The sequence below is a fragment of the Hibiscus syriacus genome, unplaced genomic scaffold (assembly GCF_006381635.1).
Source record: "Hibiscus syriacus cultivar Baekdansim isolate YM2019G1 unplaced genomic scaffold, ASM638163v2 tig00111273_pilon, whole genome shotgun sequence".
Classification (NCBI taxonomy): Eukaryota; Viridiplantae; Streptophyta; class Magnoliopsida; order Malvales; family Malvaceae; genus Hibiscus; species Hibiscus syriacus.
In genome coordinates, this window is record NW_024063040.1 from 1651533 (window position 1) to 1678958 (window position 27426).

At 33.6% G+C, this 27426-nt stretch overlaps 2 protein-coding genes and 1 pseudogene across 3 annotated transcripts; 1 reads left to right on the forward strand and 2 right to left on the reverse strand.

Moving 5' to 3' along the window:
* Positions 1–756: 756 nt before the first annotated feature.
* On the forward strand, positions 757–8087 carry LOC120157560 (putative transcription elongation factor SPT5 homolog 1). 2 transcript variants are annotated; one of them, XM_039168655.1, is made up of 22 exons: positions 757–1170; positions 2928–3166; positions 3280–3426; positions 3510–3668; positions 3747–3830; positions 3934–4004; positions 4128–4485; positions 4595–4750; positions 4829–4926; positions 5011–5059; positions 5139–5291; positions 5378–5521; positions 5610–5700; positions 5831–5995; positions 6077–6125; positions 6204–6298; positions 6403–6481; positions 6579–6633; positions 6734–6851; positions 6922–7062; positions 7318–7415; positions 7843–8087. In XM_039168655.1, the coding sequence occupies exons 1-22, from the start codon at positions 837–839 to the stop codon at positions 8080–8082; spliced, it is 3123 nt and encodes a 1040-aa protein (XP_039024586.1). In that variant the 5' UTR covers positions 757–836; the 3' UTR covers positions 8083–8087. The 2 variants fall into 2 exon arrangements, with proteins under 2 accessions (XP_039024586.1, XP_039024587.1); XM_039168656.1 differs by having other exon boundaries at positions 837–1170; positions 5834–5995; positions 7843–8082.
* Positions 8088–9503: 1416 nt separating this feature from the next.
* On the reverse strand, positions 9504–10826 carry LOC120157554 (annotated as a pseudogene).
* A 3518-nt stretch (positions 10827–14344) lies between these two features.
* Positions 14345–18464, reverse strand: LOC120157553 (putative UDP-glucuronate:xylan alpha-glucuronosyltransferase 3). The gene is made up of 4 exons (XM_039168652.1): positions 18287–18464; positions 16791–17000; positions 15822–16459; positions 14345–15468 (listed from the first exon to the last, which is right to left on the reverse strand). The coding sequence occupies exons 1-4, from the start codon at positions 18343–18345 to the stop codon at positions 14444–14446; spliced, it is 1932 nt and encodes a 643-aa protein (XP_039024583.1). The 5' UTR covers positions 18346–18464; the 3' UTR covers positions 14345–14443.
* Positions 18465–27426: the final 8962 nt, after the last annotated feature.

Here is a 27426-nt window from a genome sequence, read left to right on the forward strand (position 1 = left end):
CAAAAACAAATCTCAAGACGCATTTGACAATATAGAAGCTGAACTTCAAGAACTTGAACTATTTATATATAAGATGAAACAAGAGAAGGAATGCAGGATTGAAGAACTTAACATCTGACGAGTCAACTAACTATGAAAATTAAATGTAGGGGTAACGATTTAATGTTTCTATTTTATTGTAATATAATGTACAAGTTAATGCTTCTAACATGATATAATATAATATAATATAATATAATATATGAGTTACTGCTTCTAAGGTAACATGGGAGTTAATGTTTATAATGTAATGTGAGAATTAATGCTTCTGATGTAAAATTTAGTAGTTTCTATTTAATAAAAGTTATCAATATGACTATTGGAACTCGTTACTCCCACACGACGAGTTTCAAAAAATATAATAAAATATTGAATCCCACGACGCTCACATACATGAGTCCATTAACATATATTTTTCGGAAAAGCTTATCACATGGATATGATAAATTTCTTCAACGCTGTAGAAATTATCGTAGTTCTTAAAATAAAGTCATTTATATTCATTGGCTAAATAATTAACCCGTATACGATAAAGGGCCAATTTTATCGTCACTCAACTTTAACATAAAACCTTGTTATTGTCTTTTCTAGGTAAAAATTCAAGTCGGCCCAAGTGAACTCCATCCGGCCCATATTAAAAAATTCTGCAGAAAATAAAAATCCCGCACTATTTATTTAATTATGTAATCTGCCCTTTCCATATATAGAGTTTCGCTTCCCAATAAAAGAAAGAAAAAAATTATAGGATATATACATTAACAAAGAAAAACCTCAGAGCCCTCGTTAGACTTGCTACGATGGTGAGACGATTCGATGATGAAGATGATGACGTTGAAGAGGAAGAGTATGAAGACGAGGAAGAGCAGTTATTGGACGACGAGGATTACGACGTCGACGAAGACGTAGGGAGAGGTCGTGGAGGTTCGAGTAAGAAGCGCGGGAGATCTGATTTCATCGACGACTTGGCGGAGGAGGACGACGAGGAAGATGAAGATGACGACGATGAGGATTATGGAGGTGGTGGTGGCCGCGGGAAACGACACAAGGCTCCGCGTGACGGGTCTCAGTTTTTTGATCTTGAAGCACAGGTTGATAGCGATGAAGAAGAGGAAGAGGATGAAGGAGAAGACGGTATTTTCCTCTTCCTTGCTATTGTTTTAGTTATGGATGACTAATTCGGATGGTCGGGAGTGAAATTGGTTATGAAATGGAAAAAGGGGGAAACTGATGGTTAATTTTTTTGAATAGATGATATTTGGGGATTAACCAAAATCAGTTTCTACCTTGAAATTAGTTTCACTTCAAAGCTTACGCTGGTTCAATATAGTATTTTTGGAGGTTGCAATTATTATCGTGTAATGGAAATATCTTTTAACTTTATTCTGCTGCTAGCATTCCTGAAGCTTTTGAAAATTAAGGTTAAAGTAGCTCTTCCCCTGTTTCTTGCCCTCAAAGATGTCCTAGCTTGTATTCCAGTTTAGCAGTTGGCATTTAGGTAGTAACTGCTGGACAGGTCGGAATCATCTATGGGAAATGATGATTGAATGTTGGTAGGCATTAAATATCTTAAAGTGAAAATTGTTATTGATGGCATATAATGATGTAGCATTAGTTTCTGATATTGTTATGGTTTTGAATGTCAATAAACGTTTGCCTTTAAGATTGATGTATTTGGTTCTTTCTCTGAGTTATTTATCTGTTTATCAGAAGGGAATCTTGCACCTCACTTTTGAGATTTCTTGAAAAGCATATGTAGCTACAAAATTTGTTTAAATAAAGGGATTCCATTTACCTGGAGTCATTTTCTGATATGCATGGACTTATCAAAATGCATTGTTTTCATGGCAGTGAGATCAAACAGGAGTAACATCCGTAGTTCCTTTTTTTATAATTATTTGATGCTTAACTAATTCCTATGTTGAATGGCGAACGCTCTCTTTAAATTTTCCTACTAGACGCTTGCCTCCATTACATTGAACTATATTTGTTTGTATGACCATTTAATGCTGGGCAAGGCAAAATAAAGGGGAAAAATTCTAGGTTTACACTTCTGTTATATTTTTACATTTGTTGGGATACAGGGGGCTTCGGGTCCAATGCTTTTCAAATTCCAGGAATATCTCTCTATCTTTCTCTCTCTTTTATAAAATTTACTCAAACTGAAATTTTTGTATCTTAATAATTATTAAAATCTCAACTAGCTTCTGGTTTTCTGTGTTCCTGCTATTTTCCATTACAAACTTCTGTGAAAAATGCCTCCTCCATGACATATTGAACTAACGATTACATGTATGATAGACATTGCAGTAATAGTTCATTCTCCATAGTTGTTAGTTCACTTTTGTGTTACAGTTCTGTAGCATACTAGCATTTATTCTTGTGTTGGGATACTTTGTATCTGATTCTCTGCAAAACTAATAATATCTCATTTTAAATTTAAATGACTTGATCCAATTTTTCTGTTGAACTTCCCCCCTCTATTTTGCAGTTCAACTTAGTCCTTATTTAAGGTCCTTAGTTTTTAGAACTTTGTGCATCTTTCGGGTTCCATATTTTCCAAATTTGCCTAAATCTATCGTTTTTAGGTCATTTAGTAGCAATAGTTGCATAATATTGATATGTAAAAACTGTGTGAGTCTCTCGACTGGTATTCTTTGTTTTCAAAATTTGCTACCCAAAACAATGCTGGTTTCAGGATCTTATACACCTTGGCCTGAGAAGGAAAGATGCTTTTATATTCTGAAGATGCATCTCATTGTCAACACAATTATGTGGCTGCTAACCTTTATGGGATTTCCCCTAGCAAGCTATTTCACTCATAACTAGAGTGGAATATTTTGATGGTTATCTGAGTATGGTGATCTTTGTTCTATCTTCTATTCATGTAGGCTTCATAGTTGAAAATGGAGCTGACATACCAGATGAAGATATTGGTAGAAGGATGCACCGTCGCCCATTACCTCTTCGTGAAGATGAACAAGAAGACGTTGAAGCTCTTGAGAGAAGCATTCAAGCTAGGTACGCAAGATCAAGTCATGCAGAATATGACGAGGAGACCACTGATGTGGAACAGCAAGCACTTTTGCCATCAGTAAGAGATCCAAAGTTATGGATGGTGAAATGTGCGGTATGTACTGATTTCTTTTCATCCTTTTGGGATTTTGATTTTGGATAGAAATGGTTTTTGATTATTTGGACATTTTGCGTGGAAGTTAACTAAGGTCATTTTATGAATGATAGATTGGCCGTGAACGAGAGACAGCAGTTTGCCTCATGCAGAAATACATTGATAGAGTATCTGATTTGCAAATCAGGTCTGTTATTGCCCTTGATCACCTAAAAAATTATATTTATATCGAAGCAGACAAGGAAGCTCATGTGAGGGAGGTATGTGATAATTGCTGCCTTTTGTCATATTTTTTGAGTGGATTAACATTAGATATCAGTTGATCAATTTTGATCTGCCTCAGGCTATCAAAGGTCAACGCAATATATTTGGAGCGAAGATTATGCTTGTTCCTATAAGGGAAATGACTGATGTTTTATCAGTTGAAAGCAAAGCAATTGATCTTTCAAGGGATACCTGGGTCAGAATGAAGCTTGGGACATATAAGGGCGATCTTGCTCAAGTATGAATTTTGTCCTCGTCAATTCATTGAATTATTCTATTACATAATTTATAGTCCGATCTAATTTCCATTTTGCAGGTTGTTGATGTGGATAATGTACGGCAGAGAGTCACTGTAAAATTGATCCCTAGGATTGACTTACAAGCCCTTGCAAATAAATTGGTATGAAATGGATTGCATTTATGAAACAAGAAACATATTTAGTACCAACTGTTTCTCTTTCCTTTTCGTTGTCCTTGTTTTACCCTTCTACTATTTTATACAGGAAGGAAGAGAAGTTCCAAAGAAGAAAGCTTTTGTCCCCCCTCCTCGTTTAATGAATGTTGATGAAGCTAGGTAGTTTCAAATGATTTCTATCTCTGGTGGAAAATCTACAACTTTTTTACTTGTTTATAATAACTTAATTAATAAACCTGAATATTGTTTTGTTTTGTTTGTTTTTGGTTCTTTTTCCCCTAGGGAACTTCATATTCGTGTAGAACACAGACGGGATCAGCTGACTGGTGATTACTTTCACTATATTGGTCCCATGATGTTTAGAGATGGATTCTTGTACAAAACAGTGTCAATGAAGTCAATTAGTGCTCAGAACATAAAACCAACTTTTGATGAACTTGAAAAGTTTCGGACACCTAGTGTGAAAGGAGAAGGTGAAATGGTTGGTTTGTCAACTTTGTTTGCAAACAGGAAGAAAGGCCATTTCATGAAGGGTGATGCTGTTATTGTTATCAAGGGGGATCTAAAAAATTTGAAGGGTTGGGTTGAAAAGGTTGAGGAAGAGAATGTCCACATCAGACCAGAAATGAAAGGCCTTCCTGTAAGAATTCAGTGGACATTGGTGTTCTTTCAATCATGTCTTTGATCACTTGTTTGCCTGTAAGTTTCGTTGTTCCCAGGACATACTTAGCCTTTGTGATGTTTTGCAGAAAACTCTTGCTGTTAATGAAAAAGAGCTTTGTAAGTACTTTGAGCCTGGGAATCATGTGAAAGTTGTGACTGGGACAAAGGAAGGTGCAACTGGTATGGTTGTCAAGGTTGAGCAGCACGTGCTTATCATTTTATCTGATACGACCAAAGAACATGTGAGATGCAACTTTTAGAGTCTGGCTCTGGTCTGAGGATTATTTTAATGGAAAAATAGTTGACATTTGTTTTATCAGATTCGTGTTTTTTCTGATGACGTTGTCGAGAGCTCTGAAGTAACTACTGGTGTTACAAAAATTGGGGATTATGAGCTTCATGATCTTGTGCTGCTAGAGTAAGTGTTTCTTGCTGAAGAATTTGATTTACTTACTAGCTTCAGTAAACATGGGCGCCTAACATATGCGTTCCTTTGGTGCAGTAACAATAGCTTTGGTGTAATTATACGCATCGAAAGAGAAGCGTTTCAGGTTTGTTAATTCTATCAAATGGCATAATCTTTGGTGCATCTCTTCTGATCATAATCTTTGTCTTGTGTTTTTCTTTCAGGTTCTTAAAGGGGTTCCAGAGAGACCAGAGGTATCTCTAGTCAAATTGAGGGAAATCAAATGCAAGCTTGAGAAGAAATTTGATGTGCAAGACAGATACAGGAATACTGTTTCTGTGAAAGATGTGGTTAGGATCCTTGAGGGTTCTTGTAAAGTAAGATTCTCCTTTCCTATTTGGATTGTCCTATAAATTACTCTGTGGGTTTATAGTTTACAAACTATCCCGTCCCATCACATTAGGGGAAACAAGGCCCTGTAGAGCATATATACAAAGGAGTCTTGTTTGTGTATGATCGTCACCACCTCGAGCATGCTGGCTTTATATGTGCTAAAGCTGGTTCTTGTTGTGTAGTGGGAGGATCACGTTCTAATGGGGACAGAAATGTAAGTCTATTTTTCCCTTTTCATTTTTTTGTGGTTAATTCATGTATGATTTATATGATCCTTGTGCATTCTGGATTCAATCGCTTAGGATTCTTTCTCAAAAATTGGCAACTTCAAGACTCCATCCCGTGTACCACCTTCACCAAGGAGATTTTCTAGGGGAGGTCCTCCATTTGATTGTATGTCGTTGACAGTCTTAGTATCCTTGGTTGTACAAATTTAATGTTTATTGAGTTTCTTTTAGTTTTATTTTCTAAGTCATAATATTTCATTAGAAGGCTGATGTTATTAACTTCTGCCTCTTTAAAACAGCTGGAGGAAGGCACAGAGGTGGAAGAGGAGGGCATGATGCTTTGGTTGGTATTACTGTGAAAGTCCGACAGGGCCCTTACAAGGGTTACCGTGGACGTGTTGTAGATATTAAAGGTCAATCAGTTCGTGTTGAGTTGGAATCTCAAATGAAGGTTGTTACAGGCAAGTTCAGGTTCTAGTTTTAAATATTTTCTCCTTCATGTTGGTATCTTTCAGGCTTATGCAACCTCTTCCTTTTTGCAGTTGATCGCAATTTTGTATCTGATAATGTTGTTGTTTCAACTCCCTACCGGTAAGTATGATTTTCTTTGAAATTCCTTTAATTGTTTTTGATCTTGAAATCCCTCTTCTGATATTTTTTTGTCACTAGTGATACATCCCGGTATGGTATGGGAAGTGAAACACCTATGCGCTCTTCACGAACTCCATTACATCCATACATGACTCCTATGAGAGATCCTGGAGGTACCTTTTGCACGTGCTTGCTTTAGATGTGGCGACTTTCTTCATGGCTGATAACTTTATCTAGTAAAATAATAATAATTTGATTAGTTCTATTTTCTCTGCAGCAACACCTATCCATGATGGCATGAGAACACCTATGCGTGACAGGGCCTGGAATCCTTATGCACCAATGAGTCCACCCAGGTTAATAGTAGATTCAGTTAATCTGGTATATCCCACATCAATTGTTAATTCATGCCTTGATTTGACTGATCATTTTGTTATCTTAAATGCAAAATAGGGATAATTGGGAAGAAGGAAACCCTGCCTCTTGGGGAACTAGTCCACAGTATCAGGTTAGGATTCTTGCACATTTGGCTGGTATTACAATGCATCTATTCTTCCTTTATTTGTTCAGCTTTTTTCGTGCAATAACTGTAAATGCTGTTGTTTCAGCCAGGAAGTCCTCCTTCAAGGGCATATGAAGCACCTACTCCCGGTTCAGGTTGGGCTAGCACTCCTGGCGGTAGTTACAGTGAGGCTGGAACTCCAAGAGATAGCGGTTCAGCTTATGGTTGTTTTTTATCCTATCTTTGCTATATATTTGCGTTTTTTGTGTTACTCGTATTATATGTTTGTTGCAGCCAATGCTCCAAGTCCTTATATGCCATCTACTCCAAGTGGTCAGCCTATGACACCAAGTTCGGGACCTTATATTCCGGGTACACCTGGAGGGCAGCCAATGACACCAGGAACTGGTCTTGATGCCATGTCTCCCGTAATAGGTGCTATTTCTGTTTACCCTGTTTTAAGAGAACTTACAACCTTTAATTGCTTCATTGACTAGTGGATATATTATGGGATTCAAATTCTCTCTCATATGCACTGACATTAATTCTATATAAAAATGGTTTTGGTGAGAGTAAGACAAGCCTGAAGTTTATCTGAATTTATTTCCTGTCACAGCTCCAAATTGTATAGAAAATAAAAGCAAAGCAAACTTTAAATATGGTTTCAATATAACATTTGGTTGCTTGCAGGCCCTGAGAGTGAAGGACCTTGGTTCATGCCAGATATTTTGGTCAGTGTGAACAAGTCCGGAGAAGAAACTCATGGAGTTATCCTGGAGGTCCTTCCGGTATGTCTCCCATGTGATAACAAACATCTTTGTTGCTTTGAATTTTTTTCTTCTCTTTTAAGTATCCATGTTTGGTGCATATCGTCGATACATGGAAAAACATCACTTTGTTGCTGAGAATTGAAATAATCTTCATTGATGATTTTCCTAATGATTATATGTTTCAAATAGATCTATTGGGAAAAGGTGTACATTATCCATAGGTTTCATGAAATATTTTCATTTCAGACTACTCCCCAGTGTTCTTAACACGTTATATTGACATGACCTGAAAATATTAGCTGTCATATTTGGGCTTCATGATTGGATGATATCTACTTTTGGTGAAGCATATTATATAGGCATATTTAGCAGCAGTTGATTCTAGTGTCTGAAAAACTTGCTATGAAACATCAATTTATTTGATAATTGATGATCCATGATACAGGATGGCTCATGTAAGGTGGCTCTTGGGTCAAATGGCAGTGGCGATACAGTAATTGCTTTGCCTAGTGAGATGGAAACCGTACCACCAAAGAAATCGGACAAGATCAAAATCATGGGAGGGTCACTACGTGGTCTTACCGGCAAGTTAATTGGTGTAGATGGCACGGATGGCATTGTAAGGATTGATGACAGTCTGGATGTCAAGATATTGGACTTGGTTATACTGGCAAAATTACCTTGATTAAATTAGTTTCTGAGTAAATCTAAATTTTGTTTGGAATCCATTTAGTAGTAGCTTTCCTCCTATGTGCATTTAGGAAAACTTTCATGTCTGATGTTCCTCCAGTTCTGACGTCGTTATGCCAAACAGCGAAGATGGTGCACTCAAAATATATTGTTTATATCAATTAAATATGTTTAAAAGAATACTTGCATTAATAGGAAAATAGATTACGGATTATAACTAAATTACTACCAACTACTGCATACTGTTATGTTCTTGAAGAGAAGTCCAATGAAAGTAAGTTTTAGAAATGTATCATCTTGATCAAAATGATCAACTCTTAATAATTACGTTTTAGTATTGTCATCACCAAATGTTCATAATTTGAATTCTGATAAACCTACGTGCTATTAAAAATAGAGGAGAGCATTCGATCGAGTGGAGTCAAAAAATTTTAAGTTATTCGAGTTGATGAGTTGTATTTTACAATTACTTAAATTGAAAATTTTTTCGAACCGAATTTTGTTATTCGAGTTTCTATACTAATTTTATTATAACTATTTATAGTGGCAAGGATTTGTTCTAATTTTTTGACTTTCTATATATATATATATTCTTTTTACATTATAATGTTATTTAATATATTAAATACAATTTAAAATTATAAAATATATTCATAGTATTATATTTTAAAGAAAATATTTTAAGGTAAAATATTGATGAGAGTATAAAGGAGTCAAGGAATTGAAGTGAACAAAGAATTTGCAAATAATTGTAATCAAAAGACCAAATTGAGTAAAATGCAAAGTTAAGGGACTAAATAAAAAAATAGTATATTTTTTTAGTTAAAAAAGTAAGAATTAAAGTAACATATGTATTCTATTATGGTATATGAGTATGTGCTTCAAATTTGGTAAAAAATGACTTAAGATAAAGGATTAATTGAAGAAATAAGCAAATTATAAAAAATTGAGGGACTAAATTAAAAAAATTTAAAATTTATTATCAAAAAGAGAAATTGAAAGAACATATGTATTGTATGATGGTTTAAGAATATTTGGTTCAAATTTGGTAAAATGGACTTAAAATGAATGAGTAAAATAAAGAATAATGAATCATGGATTAAATCGTAAAATTAACAAATACTTAGTTAATTTTTCAGTTTTTCAAGTAACTCGAAATTTTAAAATTTCAATTTGATTCGAACTCATTCAAAATTGAAAATTTTTCGAATCGAATCGAGTTTTAATCGACTTTAATTAAAATTTTGAAAATTGAGTGTCCGAGAATCTAGTTTTTTTTCCAATCCGAAAGACGGTTATCTAAAGCTCAGAAAATTCATAATACAAATAACATGTTAATTTGTAAAACGTAATGCAAACACAGCAGAGGTTCACCCAGAGGAAAAAGAAAAGAGAAAGTAGTGCAGTTCAGTCACTCTACAGCATAATCTCCCTATTGAAAATCCAACTGAACTTCACAGCTTGATGCCCCATTTTCCTAGCCCTCTCCTCTGTGCGTTCTTCTAATTTCCTAATCCTAGGCGCCAACTTACAAACTCCTGCGCTTCCTTTCCTTCGTCCGTCAACCCTTCTAGTTTCTCCAATCCCCACGCTCATTCAGCGCCTCCACAATATCTGCATAATCCTCCGCCGTGTATACTCCTATCCGCTGTGCCACGGCCGAGAAATGATCGAACAACCGCGGGTCTTCGCCGTCGAATATCAAGTGAGCTGGCATCGTTATCCTTTTATTCATCATATCCGAAACTGCTAGCATGGCTCCCGTCGGGTCGATCTCAAGTAGCTTTCCAACTATCCATGAGTAGGCCAGTTTGTGGCGTTTCTCGTCCGCCGCAATGGTACCGCATATGCGTGCCAGGACGGGGTCGCCTCCTTCCTTGGCTAAACGGGCCGTGTTGCCTTGGGATAAGAAGGTGGCTCGCTCTTGGAATGATGTATATACGAAGCCCAAGTACGGGTTGTTTTCGGTTCCAGGGTCCCGTCAAAAAATCCCAGGCTATGTTAAATCAATGAAACAGTGATGAAACTTACCATTCCAGCTCCGATCAAATTCGGATTAAATTGAGAATTAATTTTTTTAAAATATATATTTGTAAAAGAAATGAAACGGTGATAAAAATCATACCATTCCAGCTCCGATCAGATACTGGACAGTCATCTCCATCATAAACATATCAAGTACTCTCCCCGTCAAATACAGATAATTCTTCAACAGATCGCCATGCCGATTCTCCTCCGCCGTCTAAGCCCGAGTCTAAACAGCCCACGGGCTACAGCTAGCCCCCGTCTCATCCCTCACTCCATCCAGCGTATTGATCATCGTCTGATACGTCGGCGACGCTACCTCCGTTATCATATCTCCTACCAACACCACGAAATATTCATTAGGCAGCTCCGCCGTGTGTTCTCTCGGGGGCTTCACTTCGTCGTTGAACTCTTCCGATGGCAATGACGGATCAGGCAAAAATGTCTGCGGTTGCCAACAATCTTTGACCGGTTTAAGTAACGGCAATACATTTGTGGTGGCCCACTTTCCATTGATTTGAACACTTCTTGCTTCTCGGGGGTGCATCGAGCAAGTCTTTTGATGTCTCGGAGGAGACGCCGTAACGGCCGCGGAGATTGAGGAGAATCTGGCGGTTAAAGTCGTTGGAGGGAGGCGGTGGACACGTGACTTCCATGGGAGACATTTGGTAGGAAGGCAATGACTGACTTGCATGGTGGTAATCGAGTTTAAAATTTCGGGGATCAGCCGCTGATGTTTTCAAATGCAATGGTGTAAGATATTTATATGTACAAAAAAGTAAATGTTTGACCACCTTCTTTACTTTAATTACAAATGGTGCCACTTAAGATTTTATTTTTACCAACTTGTTGATTTAAAAAAAAAAAGTAAATTTGTGCAGCTGGTTTTTACAGGAGTGGATGACCAACTGTAATTTTCCTTTTTTCTGTAAATTTTATAGGAGCAGTTAATTACTTGTGCTGTTGTGATATTTATATAATGCACTAATATTTATTTTCATTTATTAGAACTTTCAGATTTTATAAAAAAGTACAAGTATTTTTATATTAATTCTGAAATGTTATTTCACTATATTATATCTGAACATTTTTCTTTTTAATGAATTATGTTAACGAAAACTTTAAATTTTACACTTTATAATCAAAATTGAATTCGAGGAATAAAGAGTAAATATTATTTTTATTTTTAAAACGGAGAAAATAGTGCGAAATAATTAAAACAAACAGGCAAAGGGTTTAAAAAAAAGGAAAGGTGTTGAAATGGGAAACAATGGGAGCGGAAAGGAAATGATTGATTATATGGGATTTAATAATAAAAACAAAATAATTTACAGCACAGTTTGGTTTTAAGGGTCTAAGATTATTATTATTATTAAGTACTTGATTTTTTAATTTTATTTTAATGAATTATTCTGGCACACTTGTTTATAAATTTAGGATACGTTTGTTTACTGCTAAATGAAATCATTCAACGCTGAATGCTAAATCGTTCAACATTCAACGTGTTTGATTCTTATCTGTAAATGAAGACTATGTTGAATGAAACATCAAACCACTACTAAATGATTCAGCATTGAAGTACATTCTGAATCATTAAGAACCCGATATTTTACCATAATACCTATTTTTTCACATGTTGTCTTATTAAACAATCATATCTTATAATATAATAAATCATTATGAAGGTAAAAATTAAAATATTCATAATTTAGATTGTACATTCAGAACCATTATCAAACAACATATTACATTTAAAGTCAATTCATACATAGTCTTTAAATAATTTAGGTTATTGAATCATTCAGTGCTTAATCATTTTATTTTATCAAACAGCCCCTTAAATTTTAGTTGTACTTATATAAATTTTATTTTTAATTTATATCCAACTGAACTCCAACATTTAATTCACAAGTAAAGATTTTTTATTTTACTCATTCTTAACAAAACCCAAGTCACTTTTTTCCTCATTTTCTCCCCTTCTTTTTTTCTTCTTATTTACAATTTGTGTTAATTTTATTAATTAATCTAACTTTTTATTCTTTAATTTTGTTTAACCGGCGGTGACATTAATTTTGATATTAGTTGACATCCGTCGTTTATCTTTTTTTTTTAATTTTTTAATAAGAATAATTATTTTCGTTTATCTTTTTTCTCATGATTGGATTTGACATCGTCACGACTAATCAATATGATGTTTATTTGTTATAATGATGATCTTCCCTGTTTTGGACCATCGGATTGATTTGGATACGCGTTTTGCATTTGTGTATAGTTTTTTTCATGTTGCTTGACTTTGATTTACGATTTGTCGATGACCTTTAGTAGCTTCATCTCTTTTGTGGTTCGTTTGCCGATGCAGTTATTTTTATTCGTATCTTTATTTTGTTCGAGCTTTTTGGTTAAGTTTTCATTATTTGGTCATTGATTGATTTAGGTGACTAGTTTTTATGTCAATGGTTATAGGAAAATATCCTAATTATAATTTTGTTTATATTTACATTATAATTGGAAATCTTCATTGTAATTTTGATTTTTCTATTTTTAATAAAATTAGTGACTTTCTATTAAAAAATTAATAAGTAAAAAATTTTACTTTTAAAAAAATAAATCACCATTTTTAATATATGACTTTCAAATCATCATTTTTGAATATATGACTTTCAAGGTTGTTTGGTTTGCTAAAAAAATATCATTACTACGGGTAATAATCTTTCTCAGAATTGCATTCCCATGTTTGGTTTATGAAAATGATTATTAACAAGATTATCATCTTTTGGTTAAAATGGTGAGAATGTCGTCATCTCCAAATTCTTAGATATTAGACAAATCTCACCACTTTGGACAAAAATACTTCTAGGCTAATGAATTCTTTCTCTAATGATCTTTCTCAATTCTTTTTTTACTCTACTCAAAATTATAAATTTGATAATAATATACAAAGAGCTTAATTTAGTAAAATATTAATAAATATGAGTATTTAAAATTATTTTAAATTTTAATATTTAATATATTAATTATTTATAATTTTATGAGGTGAAAAGTATTATTATTATACAAATATAATTATTTAAAATAATATCTAACTTTAAGTTGTTAAAAAATAGACCTTATACATTGAAAAATAATATCTTTGTCCATTCGAGACCATAATATTATTTTTTTATATTATATTATATTTTATATAAATAAATATTATACTTATGAAAATTGTTTACTTATGAAAATTGTTTAAAAATTAAGTATAATATACTAATTATATATTAAATGTATTTTTTTTCAAAAGTTAGAAGTATAATGATTAAAATATTTCTATGAATTTTCATTCAAATATTTATAATTTAATATTAAATTTTAATTTTTTAAGAAAAACATATATCACAAGGATAATTTAGTAAAATATGCATTCAAATAATGTTATATTTCTCCAACCAAACAATATAATTTTACATTCATGCTAAACAAACCAAATAAGGTAATATAACATTCTCATAGTAATGTTACTTTCAAGTAATGTTATTCCCAAAGATAATTTTACATTCCGTTAACCAAACGATTATCTAGATCTTTATTCAGTTATAAAAAAAATATGGAACATTTATGTTTAATCTCACATCACCTTATATTATTACCAATAATAATTTATAAACTAAACCAAATTAATTTTTAAATATTTACATGAACCAAGTGATCTCAGTGGTTAAAAAGATAATTTTTTATTTTAGATGTCTCGGGCTCGAGTACTAAAACATATTCTACCACTTATAATAACCCTATATTAATAAAAAAAATTAAATATTTAATTACAATTTTATTGAATTTGAAGTATTTGCAGCATTAAATAATAATAATAATAATAATAACTCTACTGATTTAAAATGTCTGAACACCAACCCAAATAAAATATTAAAATCATTTTCCTAAAAACTATTATAGTTTTTCTTTCCCCGACTTTTTGGGGTAAAAGTTGGTGGAATTCGGAATCACGAGATCCACTGAATACCACTTTTAAAGGATTGTTATATAAACCATCATAGCTAAAGCTAAGTCTCGGATTCAAAATTGAAGTGTTTAAGGATCAAAGTCTCCCGTCAAAGATCATTGCAAAGCCAATTGCACTTTGCGATAACGAAATTGGAGTGGATCAAACAACCAACCAAGAAATCCATATAAAAAAAGCGAAGAATAGCTGAGCGTTTAAGAAAAATTATTGAAAATTCACACAGGCACGCGTATATCCAAATAACCATTGGATGGAACTCAATAATTTTCTTTAACACTTTTTAAACTGCTGATTATATGATATGCACAGGAAAAATGTTGGAAAATCTTGGTTAAGAGAGAGAAACCTTCTTGATGGCAGGGGGTGATGGTGTAGCGATTGAATTATCTGTCCAATTTTTATCACCCCAATGCCACAACATACTTTCCCAGAAGCAGAATTCTTCAAAACATGTCTTTAAACGCTCGTCTTTTATCTTAATTTTCCAATGACCGTCAGTGTAATTACCTTTCTCGGCCTGCCTCCGATCCCACTCCAGCTGTGCCTTCTGCTTCGACCGAAGGAGACAGTACTTGTGTAAGTTTTGTGGCATCGCATCGTGTACCTTCCACCATGTCTTGTGAGCAACATCACTAGCAAACTCCTGCAGAATATCAACATTCCAGTTGCAATCGTAGTCCCGGAAGCATAGCCATGGTTTATTTCCCAGATAATGGATGACATAAAGGATTGGAGGATTGGTTCCAAAGAGGCGAGTCTTCATCTGTTTCTTCTCCTCCTCATCACCTTCCCAAAAGTGCTTCAGGAAGTTCATGTGTTTTGGAATCCGATGCCACCAAGTAAAGATTTCATTCAGATATCCCTGGTCACCACCATTGTAGGATTCAATCTCATTGATGTGATCCATTAGTAGCTGGAATGTGCAATTTGATGGCTCAACAATCATCACACCGGAGTTAAAGAGCGTCGCATTATTTCCTATTGCAGAAATTTCTGGCATCTCGAATAAGAAATCAATATTCCTAAGTATAAGAAGGTCAGCATCGATGAAAATAATCTTGTCATAATCTGTCAACTGCCAAAGACGGAACTTGCTGTAATTCCATTCGTTATATGCTTCTGGTTCAGCTTTTGGATTCCTGATTCTTTGGATTGTATAAATTTTCCACCCAGCAGCCTCCAGGCCACCTCTATGATAATCACTGATTGAATCATCGACTAGTATCACAAGGTCCCTAGTTGAACCTGACATGCGGATACTTTGAGCAGCTGTAATGGCCCCACACACATATACATGAGCAGAGTGTAGGATCGTTGCATATGCTTCGCGGTGTGCTCTCTCTGAATGGAAAGATTCTGTTCAAATATATTTCGTTAGTTTAATCTAAACGCTTTCAGAAATGGGAAAGCAGAAAATTCAGTTAGCTTAAGCCTCTGGAATCTATTAAGATGTGATGGACTTCAATTCATCAGTCTGAGATGGAAATTTTCCGGATCAGAAAGAAAAATGAGTAAAATTGAAAAGATTTCAATTATGCCTCATTGTTACAGCTATAAATTCAAGTTACCTCAGCAGTTCTAAATGTGAAAGATTCTAAATTTCTAAAAGTTGATAGTGATAAACTTTTCGACCAGCCAGCTCTAGTTGCAGTGAAGAGTAGAAGAATCTGTATGAACAAATATATTGAAGAAACTAGGTTGAAACTAACCTTTAGCCTCGAGAGGAACCGAAAGTTCACATGATCCAACTGGCAGTCGAACCTTTTCTCTTAACCTATGTAGGTTGGGTGTATACAACCAAGCATCCCCTTCATGTGCGACAAGGTCCTTGCAGGTAAGAAGATTGGGAAGTGGGAAGCAGTCGGTCAACAAAAGCACATGCACTGGGTGTAACCCCTTAGCGGAAGCAGCAAGCCTCGCAGCCGCTAGCTGAAAGTGTAGACGTGCAATGTCTCTTGACCACTTCCCTGCCTTGTTGCAAGGAAGCTTGACAGCAATAAGATCGATTCGTGGTTTTCCAGGAAACTGAAGACTGGGTAGAGAAGGACATTTAGGAACCTCAAATTCTTCTTCTTCATCTATCCATTCAGGATATAGGGATTCCCAAGTTACGTTGTCTGCCACGGGGTCCAATTGCAGAACAACATGTTCGGCATCTGGTAAGAGCTGCTTCCATTGATCAGCTTCAGTATTATTGAAGTTCAATAAGCCAATTCCCTGATATTCGTCCCTGTCAGTCAGTTTCTCAATAACATTCGAGATTTGATCCCAGTTCACATCCAAAGTTGATATATAACGTGGATCAGCGGCAGCACTGTCTCTTATCAATCCGTCTACAAAACCAGGCCTGCATGTGACAAATTCTACTTCAATAACTTGATAGAAAAAGAAGAGTAATCTTCGACATATATGCTAGCAAACTCACTGCTCTGGCCTTCCGGTACCAGAAATTTAAGGTGGTCAATCTAAAAGCCAAGATATTGAGGTTGTTACATATGCTAGTTGGATAGCTAGTTAGATACAGTAGCCCACAAGTACTCACATGCATGCTCTCATACATATACACATGCTCAACCATACAAGGGTTTGCTTTCAAGCAGAAAATAATTGAGTATAGGAGAGCAATTATAGACTAGATATAACAATTAACAGAAAAATACTTTGATGGTATAGTATACCGAGATACAAGATTGGATGGACGATCTGAAATGTGAACTGCAGGGGAGCGAAGGAGAGTGATGAGAGATCCCACCAAAAGTATGACCAGCACGACTTTCAAAGTAGTTATCTTGCAATTCCAGTTCCCGTACCGAATAGGTACATGAAAAGCCTTCTCAACATCTCTAAAAACCTTGTTTCTTTGGAACTCTCTTCTGCTTGTTTCTTCACTGTAAGAGTGCAGTGTGAATCGCATAAGTCCATGCCCATAAAGCAAATCAGGGAGAGGCAGAGTTTTAGAAGACAAAAAAGCCAAAAGTCTTATTTGCTATGTTATTCAAACTCTTTATAACTGAGTACAGTTTCCCCCCCTAGTATATATATAAAATAACTGAGTAAGGTTATGATCCTCTAAATATATGGAAAATTTTGAAGATAGTTCAACATACTCATGTTGAATACATATCTGTAGTTGGAACTCACCAGCATCCGGAAAAGGTAACTTGTGTAATAATAAGGCAAATCTAATGTCAGTATGGAGATAAAGTTGAAGTATCCAAAACCCGATTCGCAGAACCAAAGTAACAATAAATATATGAAAGCAAACTCCAAATGTTCTCGTAGCTGAGCAGAACTAACATTTACATAATACAAGCATATTAATAATGATGCTCTCCCTGGCTTCTCCAATCTCAAAGAATATTCCAAATTTTAAAAATCGTTCTAATTCTAATTCCAGAGAGCTTTACATTCCATAGCTTTAAAATTTCTATAATCCACCATGACAAACTCAAAAATCCAAATCTTCGTGCATCTTAGTTAATTCAAAAAGCAGTTGAACACGGTGAACAGTCATAAGGGCCTAAGCTTTCTTCAGATGAGAAGTCAAAAGATCATAGTTGATTTAATTAGGCTAGAAGATAAATTTTGCTGAACATTCCATTCTCTTGCAAAGAGTTCAAAAAACAATTCACATAAACAACAGCAATGCCAGGGCGGAGAAGATTGAAATAAGAATAATTAAACAGTTGAAAGTTTAAGTGGTTAAAAGTTAAAAACAATGCCGCCTAACCCTAGGTCAATCTACTTCATATTTGATCTTATTTTCAACAGCTAAAATGCTAAGATAAATCTACAATATTTATGATATACATCAAATAAACACTCAACTAAAAAAATACGAATCACAGCCAAGTTCAAACAGATCTTACTGCAGTTTTCTCTAGTCAAACAAACAGCTGTGCATAAAAGCGCAGTAAGCAAGCAAACCAAAGCAATAATTACTATAAGATTTCAAGTATTTTAAATTATGACAGTAATCGAAAGCAATGGTGCAAGTCAAAAGATAAAAAGAAATAGCTCAATTTAACAGATCTTACTGCATTTTTTAGTCAAACAAACATCAGCGCTTAAGAACTCAGCAAACAGTAAATCGAAGCAAAAAGAAATCGAGATTTTCAGATGATAACAGTAATTAAAAGCTTTGATGAGGAGATGGGAGAAGAAAGGGACCGACGCAGGGGAAGAAGCAACGCGGTGGCGGGGCTCTTTAGGACTCAGAGAGGGGCCTCTCATCTTCAGAGATCACCTGAAACTGACAAAATTAACAATCATTTGGTTATACTCCGAAATTTATATAGCCCTTAGTGAACATTCTTTTCCTTCAAAATTTTAAAGGAAAATAGAAAGAGCTTACTTTGCTGCGTGATCCAACGCTGTAGGAATATGGAAATGAGAGAGGGAGCGGCACTTATTAGTGCTTAGAATTAGAACTAGTTAAAATTAGAGTCGATTAAAATATGTTTTTATTAAATCATTCTAAGATAATAATTAAATTTTATTAAAATTTTACATTTACTATAATTTCACAATAATTATTTTGTAAATTTAATGATTGTTTTGTATTTGTTAAATGTTTAGTGACAAAAACAACCACTTGGGTATAGTTTAATGGCCGTGGTACACTTCACCCTTTTTATTAATCTGGTAATAATAGCTGGCTTTTTGGCTTGGTTAATTTAAGACAAATTTAGCCAAAAAGGAATCTTTTGTGTTCCAAAAAAAAAATAGTGACTAAACATGTGTTTAAGACTAATTAATATATAAATTCGTGTTTAACTAGTGAGTGACTTTAAGTTAATTTAATATTAATTAATATACTCTTAATACATTAACTAACAATTTGTTTTTGGACTATCTCTATTTTATTTTTATTAACTAATCAATCATTTTCCAGGTTTAATAACAATGTAAAGGTTCTCAATGTGTTATTTTTGTGAAATTACCATTGTTAACTAAATTTAATTGGCGGTGATAGGGGGAGTTCTATAAAGTGTTTCCCATTAACTCCTAATCACGCCCCCAAAAAAAGAAAACATGGTACTTGTATTAATAGAGATTAGGCAAGAATCAAGGGTCCTTTTCATCTTAATTACTTCGTAAACATGACCTTGCAATAATAATTACTATTAAAGTCAATGACAAATAATAAGGATGGTTGGTGAAGGATTCAATAGTTGGTTTAAGTCACCCTATAAAAAAAAGGTATTAATTCAAATCATAACCTAGTAATAAAGGAATATTAAATCTCTATTTGATTATTATTATTATTAAGTAAAAAGGCATCAAGGTTACTGTAATTAAAAAAATAATATGACCCTCATATTATTTTCTCTTAATGTAGTCCTATTTCAATGTAGCATTTCAACTCAAAAAAGAAACTCAATGCGATCATTTGACCAATGTTTTTCAGTCATTGACCTTTATGGTGCTGGCTTGATAGTTCATGGTGTTGACATGACGATCCATGATGTTGACATGACAGTCCATCTGTCAAGTTTGAGTTATCAATTTAGGCGATATGTTATGTCATTCGTCATTTTATCAACCATCCTGGACCGTCATGTCAGCATCCTGGACCGTCATATCAGTACAGTGATATTCCACGTTAGTATCATTTCGATCAACGACGAAAACTGTTGATCAAAGGGTCACATTAAGTTTATTTTCTGAATTGGAAGGTCGCGTTAAAAAAATAATATGAGTCACATTAATTTTTTAAAAAGTACATAGATATATGATACATTTTATCTTATTATTATAACAAATAAAATAACATAAATTTAGATTCATTCGTAGTATAATCTATCATATTAATTATTTCAATTTATTATAATCTAAAACCTCTATAAAAAAACAACGCTGAATGTTACTATTGAGATCGATTTTATATTTTAAACTTTTAATTATTTTAAAATCATTAAAATTATCATTCTCTTATAATTTATCTTGTTTAATTATTTTTTAAGATCTTATCAATTTTAAATAAATTTTATGTTGATTTTCTTTGTTTAATTATTTTCCAATATCAATTAATTTTGTAATTAATAAAATTATATTCTATTTTTCTAACTTTTATGATCTAATTATTTTATAAAAGTTCATTAGTTTTAAAATTAACTAATCTAACCTCATAAATATATCTTGATTATGTTCTTATATACATAATATGTAGTCCAAGAACTCGAGTTTCATTTGTGCCTGTGGGTGGTTTTGATCCTATCAAAGTCGTTTCATTTAACGAATAATCTTAAACATGCAAGGTAGCTGCAACATGATGCTATAGTTTTTATTTTGAAGTATTTTACTATCTCAATCAACACCGATATTAATATCGACGATTATAATTATAATACTTATTTATTTATTTATTTATTTATTATGTTCATGATAGTAACACAGTCAAACTAAAAACTATCTCAGTTTTATTATATATGTTTTAAAGTAGTATTATTATCTCTTGAGGTTTTGGATCTAAATATCTGCATCCATAGAATATATATGCGTTGTCAATTATTAAAAAAGATTATAAACAAATATTATCTTGTAATTACCTATAATCTCCTAGACCCGGCCTATGCGTTATGACCATATCTAATGGATTACGAAATTTTTTTTCCAAAACATTTTTCAATAACTTAAAATCCAAATTATAATTAAGCATCTTTAATAATGTAATTAATAGTGTTGAGTTAATCGATTGACGGAATTAGCCAAGAGGGGGGTGAATTGGCAATTAAAATTTTGTGGAAGTTTTTGCAGAAAATTGAAAGTAATTGCACAACGATTTAGAGTGGTTCGACTTTATCAACCAAAGTCTACGTCCACTACCTTAGCTATCCACACTAAGGATTTTCCACCAAATTCACTAATTTGTTCTTTCTTTTGAGGCCAAAGAGATAACCTTACAACTCCCTCAAGAATATACCCCAATTCTTGAGAACACTCTTTTCTGAAAGAGAAGATTACAAATTTGCAAACTCACAAGAAAAACCTCACAAGGCAAATATGTTTGCACAATTCTAGAACAAAGAAAGAACACTCGAGAATAAATACAATTGAGCACAATAAGTGTTCTTGAAAGCAAAATGAATATTGAATGAAAAATAGGCTTGAAATGCTCAAACTTGAGGTTTGATGCTTTCTCTTTGATTCTCTCTTGATTCTAGTTGCTTGATGTTTCTTGTTCTTGATCAGTGGCTTCTAAGCTTGTTTAAATACACCTTGAATCACTTCTGAACGTTGGGGATGATTAGTGGATTCAATAGAGCCGTTTAAGTGTGAAAACAATTAATTAAAGCAGTTGGGAGCGTCAGTGCATCGATACATACCCATGGTGCATCGGTGCATCAGTGTAAAATTCAAATATTTTGACTGTTGGACCCTTAGTGCATCGGTGCACTAAGAGTGCATCGATGCATCAAGTGCATTCGATGTTTCAAAATAGCCACAGTGCATCGATGCATGACTGGTGCATCGATGCATCAAATGCATTCGATGTTTTCATAACATCCTCAGTGCATCGGTGCATGGTATGTGCATCGATGCATGAAATGAATTCGATGTTCAATTTAATTCATGGTGCATCGGTGCATCACTCTGAAAAATTGATTTTAGGCTTGATTTTGGTTCAAAATACTTTGTGAAAATTGTTTCAAAAATATATTAAGTATAAAACACAATTTTACACATTTAGTAAGGTTTGAAATTGATCTTAAAATACTTGAAGTAATAATTTGATATTCGAGTAATTAAATCGAATATACTTTTAGAAAATCATTTGTAAAATCTTAAAATTCATTTAACTTAATTTGTTATATCGAAACATCAAAATGTTTTCAACAATCTCCCCCTTTTTGATATAACAAAACTCTTGAGTAATTTTAAGATTTTCTTTGAAAATAAGTTTTGAAATCAATTTTGAAAATTACTCCAAATTACTTTGAAAATTACTCCAAATTACTCCCCCTTACTATAACACTTTTTCCCTTTAAAACTTTTAACACTTAACACTTCTCCCCCTTTTTGTTAAATCAAAAAGACTTAAAATCGATTTAAACAAGGTTTTGAAAAACAGATCCAATTGATTAAATATCTATATATATATAAGATCACAATCAAAAGAGAGATTAGCCATTAGTTTCATAATCAATATTCATTATAAAATGTGAAATGGTAAATTGGTCATATTTCAACTAAAAAGTAAATGATGCATATATTGTAACAAACCAAAATATGTATGAAATAAAATTTCAAATATCCATCAAACAGTCATCCAACAATCAAAGAAAGACAATCCAAAATGTTTTAACAATTTAAATTCAAGTTCAACCTAAAAACAATCAAAGAAAGATAAGTCTATTCATCCATTGAAGGATCGGGAGGAGGAGGAGGGTAACAAGCTCTCATCTCAAGCGAGAGTGCATCCAAACGATCATTCATATCTTGTTGTCGAGCTCCCAAGGTAGAGAGTTAGGACTCAATGAATGTGAAGCGCAATCCATGGACGCATACCGTAAATCAAATGTCTCCAAAAACGAACGAAAAATGGAGGCATTTGATCTTCTTGTGGAGCTGGTTCCGATGCAGGCTCATCATCAGGTACGTGGTCATCGATGTCTTGCATAAGTTGTTGAAATTCAGGATCATCGTCATCAGCCGGAGCCGGAGGAGGAGGAGCACGAGAGGAGCTAGGAGCAGTTCGTGAGGAACTAGCTCCCGGAGTTTGCTTGCCGGGTCTAAAAACCCATTGACCGGTTACCTCATCTTGTTTCCAATCTGCTTTCTTCAAGGATGTGAGATTGATTTGATTTTGGAGTGGGATAGGATTGTCGAGAGAGACTTCTAGACCAAGTTTGATAAAGAGGTTACTAAGAAGACATCCATAAATCAATGTTTCAACATGTTTTGAAGGAACAATGTTTACGATGTCTACTAGTTGACTGAATATAATATGGGGCAGATTTATTTTGATTTTATTTTTAATACAATACATCCACCATAAATCCCTAGCACGAAGTGTGGAGTACATACCTCCGGATGGTCTAAACCACCAAGAGATCATCAAATGGAGAAAATGATCGTGATGAGATCGTAGAGTACTAACACTAGAGTTTGGAACATAGGGATATTCCACATTTTCATTCTCATTATATACACCACTATCATCTAACCCAAAATCGGAAAGCTATAGTTTCGGGGTCAATATTAATATATTAGCCTAAAAGATAGGATCTAATGGCTAGAGTTCCACATTGAGTTTCATTTTGAATACACACCACATTGGAATAGAAAATGCGGACCAATTATTGATAGACGATGGGTTTAAGCTGAAACAATTTATCATACTTCCAAGCTTTAAGAGTCGGAAGGTATTCGAAGTCAATGTCAACCATGATTTGAAGCGAAGGAATACGCTCTTCGCGAATTCTATAAGTTTGGAAAGAATTTCTGTACCTAGAGTACAATTCGTCTCTACGACGCTCAGGCATGTTAAAACAAGATCCTAATAGAGATGAAGGTGAAGGAGGAACGGGATTAGGAGGTTGGTTTGAACGAGAACGACTCGAAGAAGTTCTAGGGCGTTTAGGATTTGACATTGTTTAAAGGAAATCGAAATAAGGAATATCACCTGCAATTTGAAACACATGTATGCACATTCAATCCCAAAACTCAAATGAGTCCTCAATAATTCAAGGTTCTCTAAACCATATCCTAATGGGCATGTTTTGAAAAACTATTTGAAAAAAATATTTGATTATAATATAGTTTTTATGACAAAAACAATTAAATCAAAAATATTTTTGATTTTCAAATTTTGATTTTTTTAATTTCGAAATTCAAATAAATTTTGAAAAATTGTGTGTTTTTGATGAAATTGGTTGTTAAAACTTGTTTAGAATCAACAATCAATTAATGCCCGATATAATGTACATTCTAGAACTAATTAAAACTAGTTCTAAAATCAAAAATTTGTAAAATAGAGGTTTTTAGAAAAATACCTTGAAAATTCGGATTGAGAGGGATGAGGAGTTGTTTTGCACGATTTAATGATTGAAGCAGATTTGAAAGTTGAAAAGCTTGAAGATTCCGACAAAAAATCGTTGATTTTGAGCAAGAATGAATATTTTTAGAGTGAGAGGGACGAATGGCTAGAGGGAATAGTTTTTAGGGTTTGAGATAAATAAGAAAAATAAGCCTTTAAAACCCCAAAACATGACGGATGCATCGATGCATGACCCTGTGCATCGATGCACATTCAAGGCGTGCATTGGTGCATCAACATGATGAATCGATGCACATTCAAAGGGATGAATCGATGCATTGTTAAGTGCATTCATTTTAAATACTCAAAATGCTAAATTAATTAGCTCTAGTGGTATTGGCAACTCATCAAGAATCATAAACTCCCCCTAACTAATAACAAGAATGCAATCAAAAATATTATTTTAAGCATTTTTTATTTATTCTTAAAAGTGCTAAAAATTATTTTTAAACACTAAGTGAAGATAGGTCAGTTAAACCTAATTCTATCCTAAGTGTCCAAAATCTTTCCTTATCTAAAGGTTTTGTAAAGATATCTGCTAATTGATGCAAAGTATCAACAAATTCTAGAACTACATCTTCCTTAGTGACATGGTCTCTAATGAAGTGATGTCTTATTTCAATGTGCTTAGTTCTAGAGTATTGGATGAGATTTTTAGTGAGACAAATAACACTAGTATTGTCACACTTGATAGGAATGGTACCTACTTCAATTCCATAATCAAAAAGTTATTGTTTCAACCATAAAACTTGTGCACAACAACTACCAACTGAAATGTATTCAGCTTCAGTGGTAGATAATGCAACATAATTTTGTTTCTTTGAAAACCAAGAAATCAACATATTTCCAAGGAATTGGAAAGTACTGGAGGTGCTTTTCCTATCTAATTTGCATCATCCATAATCCACATCAGAAAAAGTATGCAATCTAAAGCTAGAGTCTCTAGGATACCAAAGTCCTAAACTAGGAGTGTCCTTAAGGTATCTAAAGATTCTCTTGACAGTTAGTAAATGTGATTCCTTAGGGCATGATTGAAATCTAGCACATAAGCAAACACTAAACATAATGTCCGATCTATTTGCAGTTAGATAAAGCAAAGAACCAATCATTGACCTATATAATTTAACATCCACACATTTACCTCCTTCATCCAAGTCAAGCTTTGTAGAAGAGCTCATTGGAGTGTCATGAGGTTTCCCATTTTCCAGTCCAAACTTCTTGAGCATATCTTTGACGTACTTAGCTTGATTGATGAAGATGCCATCTTTTCTTTGCTTGATTTGGAGTCCCAAGAAAAATGAGAGCTCCCCCATCATGCTCATTTCGAATTCGCTTTGCATTAGCTTAGAAAATTCTTGGCAAAGAACATCATTAGTAGAACTAAATATTATATCATCAACATAAATTTGAACTACTAATAAATCTTTACCTTTATACTTTAAAAACAATGTAGTGTCAACATTCCCTTTTGAAAAACCTTTTTCAATTAAAAAGTTTGACAATCTTTCATACCAAGCTCTAGGAGCTTGTTTTAAACCATAAAGTGCTTTTGTTAATTTAAGAACATGATCTGGAAATTTTGAATCTTCAAAACCTGGAGGTTGTTCCACATACACTTCTTCTTTTATAAAACCAATTAAAAATACACTTTTAACATCCATTTGATATAATTTAAATTCATGAAAACATGCAAATGTTAATAACATTCTAATTGCTTCCATCCTAGCTACGAGAGCGTATGTTTCATCGTAGTCTATGCCCTCTTCTTGAGTATACCCTTGAGCAACAAGTCTAGCCTTGTTTCTCACTATATTACCACTCTCATCAAGCTTATTCCTAAATACCCATCTAGTACCTACAGTAGATTTATTACTAGGCCTTTCAACTAATGTCCATATTTTACTTCTCTCAAATTGATTTAACTCTTCTTGCATAGCCATAATCCAATATTCATCATTTAATGCTTCTTTAATATTATTAGGCTTTATGCATGAAATAAATGCAACATAATTACAAATATGTCTAAGAGAAGATCGAGTTGTTACCCCTTTGGATGGATCACCTATAATCTCACCATCCTTGACATAGTTGTACTCTCTTGGATAAGATACTTCCCTTTCTTCAATGGTTGGATTCTCAAGATGATCATGAGTTTTCTCATCTTTCGTTTCTTCATTTGATGATGATTCTCCAACGTCATGTCTAACGCCATTTGTATTTATAATACCTACATCATCATTCAAACAAGAATCCTTCCTCGGAAGGAGATTATCATCGAAAACAACATATATAGACTCTTCTAAAACCAAAGTTCTTTTATTAAATACTCGATAAGCTTTAGAATTTAAGGAATAACCTAGAAAAATTCCTTCATCACTTTTAGCATCAAATTTGCCAAGGTTTTCTTTACCGTTGTTTAAAACAAAACATTTACATCCAAAAGAATGAAAATAGCTAATGTTAGGCTTTTTATTTTTGAAAATTTCATAAGGAGTTTTCTTTAAAATTAGCCTAATCATTACTCGATTTACAACATAACAAGAGGTATTTGTGGCTTCCGCCCAAAAATATTTTGGCAAATTATTTTCACAAAGCATGGTTCTAGCCATTTCTTCTAAAGTTCGATTTTTCCTCTCAACAACTCCATTTTGTTGAGGGTTCTATGTGCTGAAAAATTATGGCTAATACCATTAGAATTACAAAACTCATTAAATCCAAGATTTTCAAATTCAGTACCATGATCACTTCTAACACTAGTGATAGAGTAACCTTTTTCGTTTTGTATTACTTTTGAAAATGTGATGAAATTTTCTAATGCTTCATCTTTAGTACTTAAGAATAAAACCCAAGTATATCTAGAATAGTCATCTACCAAGACAAATGTATATTGTTTTCCACTTAAGCTAGTAGTCCTAGTTGGCCCAAAAAGATCTATATGTATCAATTGTAATACTCTACTAGTTGACACATCATTAATGTATTTAAAAGAAACTCGCTTTTGTTTTCCTTTAGCACAAGCATCACAGATTTTATCATTATCAAATTTAAGCTTAGGCAACCCTCAAACTAAATCACCTTGAATTAGCCGTTGCAAAACACTCATACTAGCATGTCCTAGTCTCTTATGCCATAACCAACTATCATGTTCACCCTTAGCAACTAGGCACAAATTAGTCATATCAATAGAATCTAAATGCACCATGTATATGTTTCCTATTTTATGACCAACAAGCATAACCCGATTAGATGCAATGTCAACGACTTTACAACCA

Excerpts from the sequence above, each read along its gene's own strand:
- LOC120157560 (XM_039168655.1), top strand. The coding sequence starts at position 837 with ATGGTGAGACGATTCGATGATGAAGATGATGACGTTGAAGAGGAAGAG. Across the intron at positions 4,486-4,594 it reads CAGAAATGAAAGGCCTTCCT|AAAACTCTTGCTGTTAATGA; the intron begins GTAAGAATTCAG and ends GATGTTTTGCAG. Across the intron at positions 6,299-6,402 it reads TCCTATGAGAGATCCTGGAG|CAACACCTATCCATGATGGC; the intron begins GTACCTTTTGCA and ends TTTTCTCTGCAG.
- LOC120157553 (XM_039168652.1), bottom strand. The coding sequence starts at position 18,345 with ATGAGAGGCCCCTCTCTGAGTCCTAAAGAGCCCCGCCACCGCGTTGCT. Across the intron at positions 16,460-16,790 it reads CCATCCAATCTTGTATCTCG|GCCTGGTTTTGTAGACGGAT; the intron begins GTATACTATACC and ends TGTCACATGCAG. Across the intron at positions 15,469-15,821 it reads GGTTCCTCTCGAGGCTAAAG|AATCTTTCCATTCAGAGAGA; the intron begins GTTAGTTTCAAC and ends ATATTTGAACAG.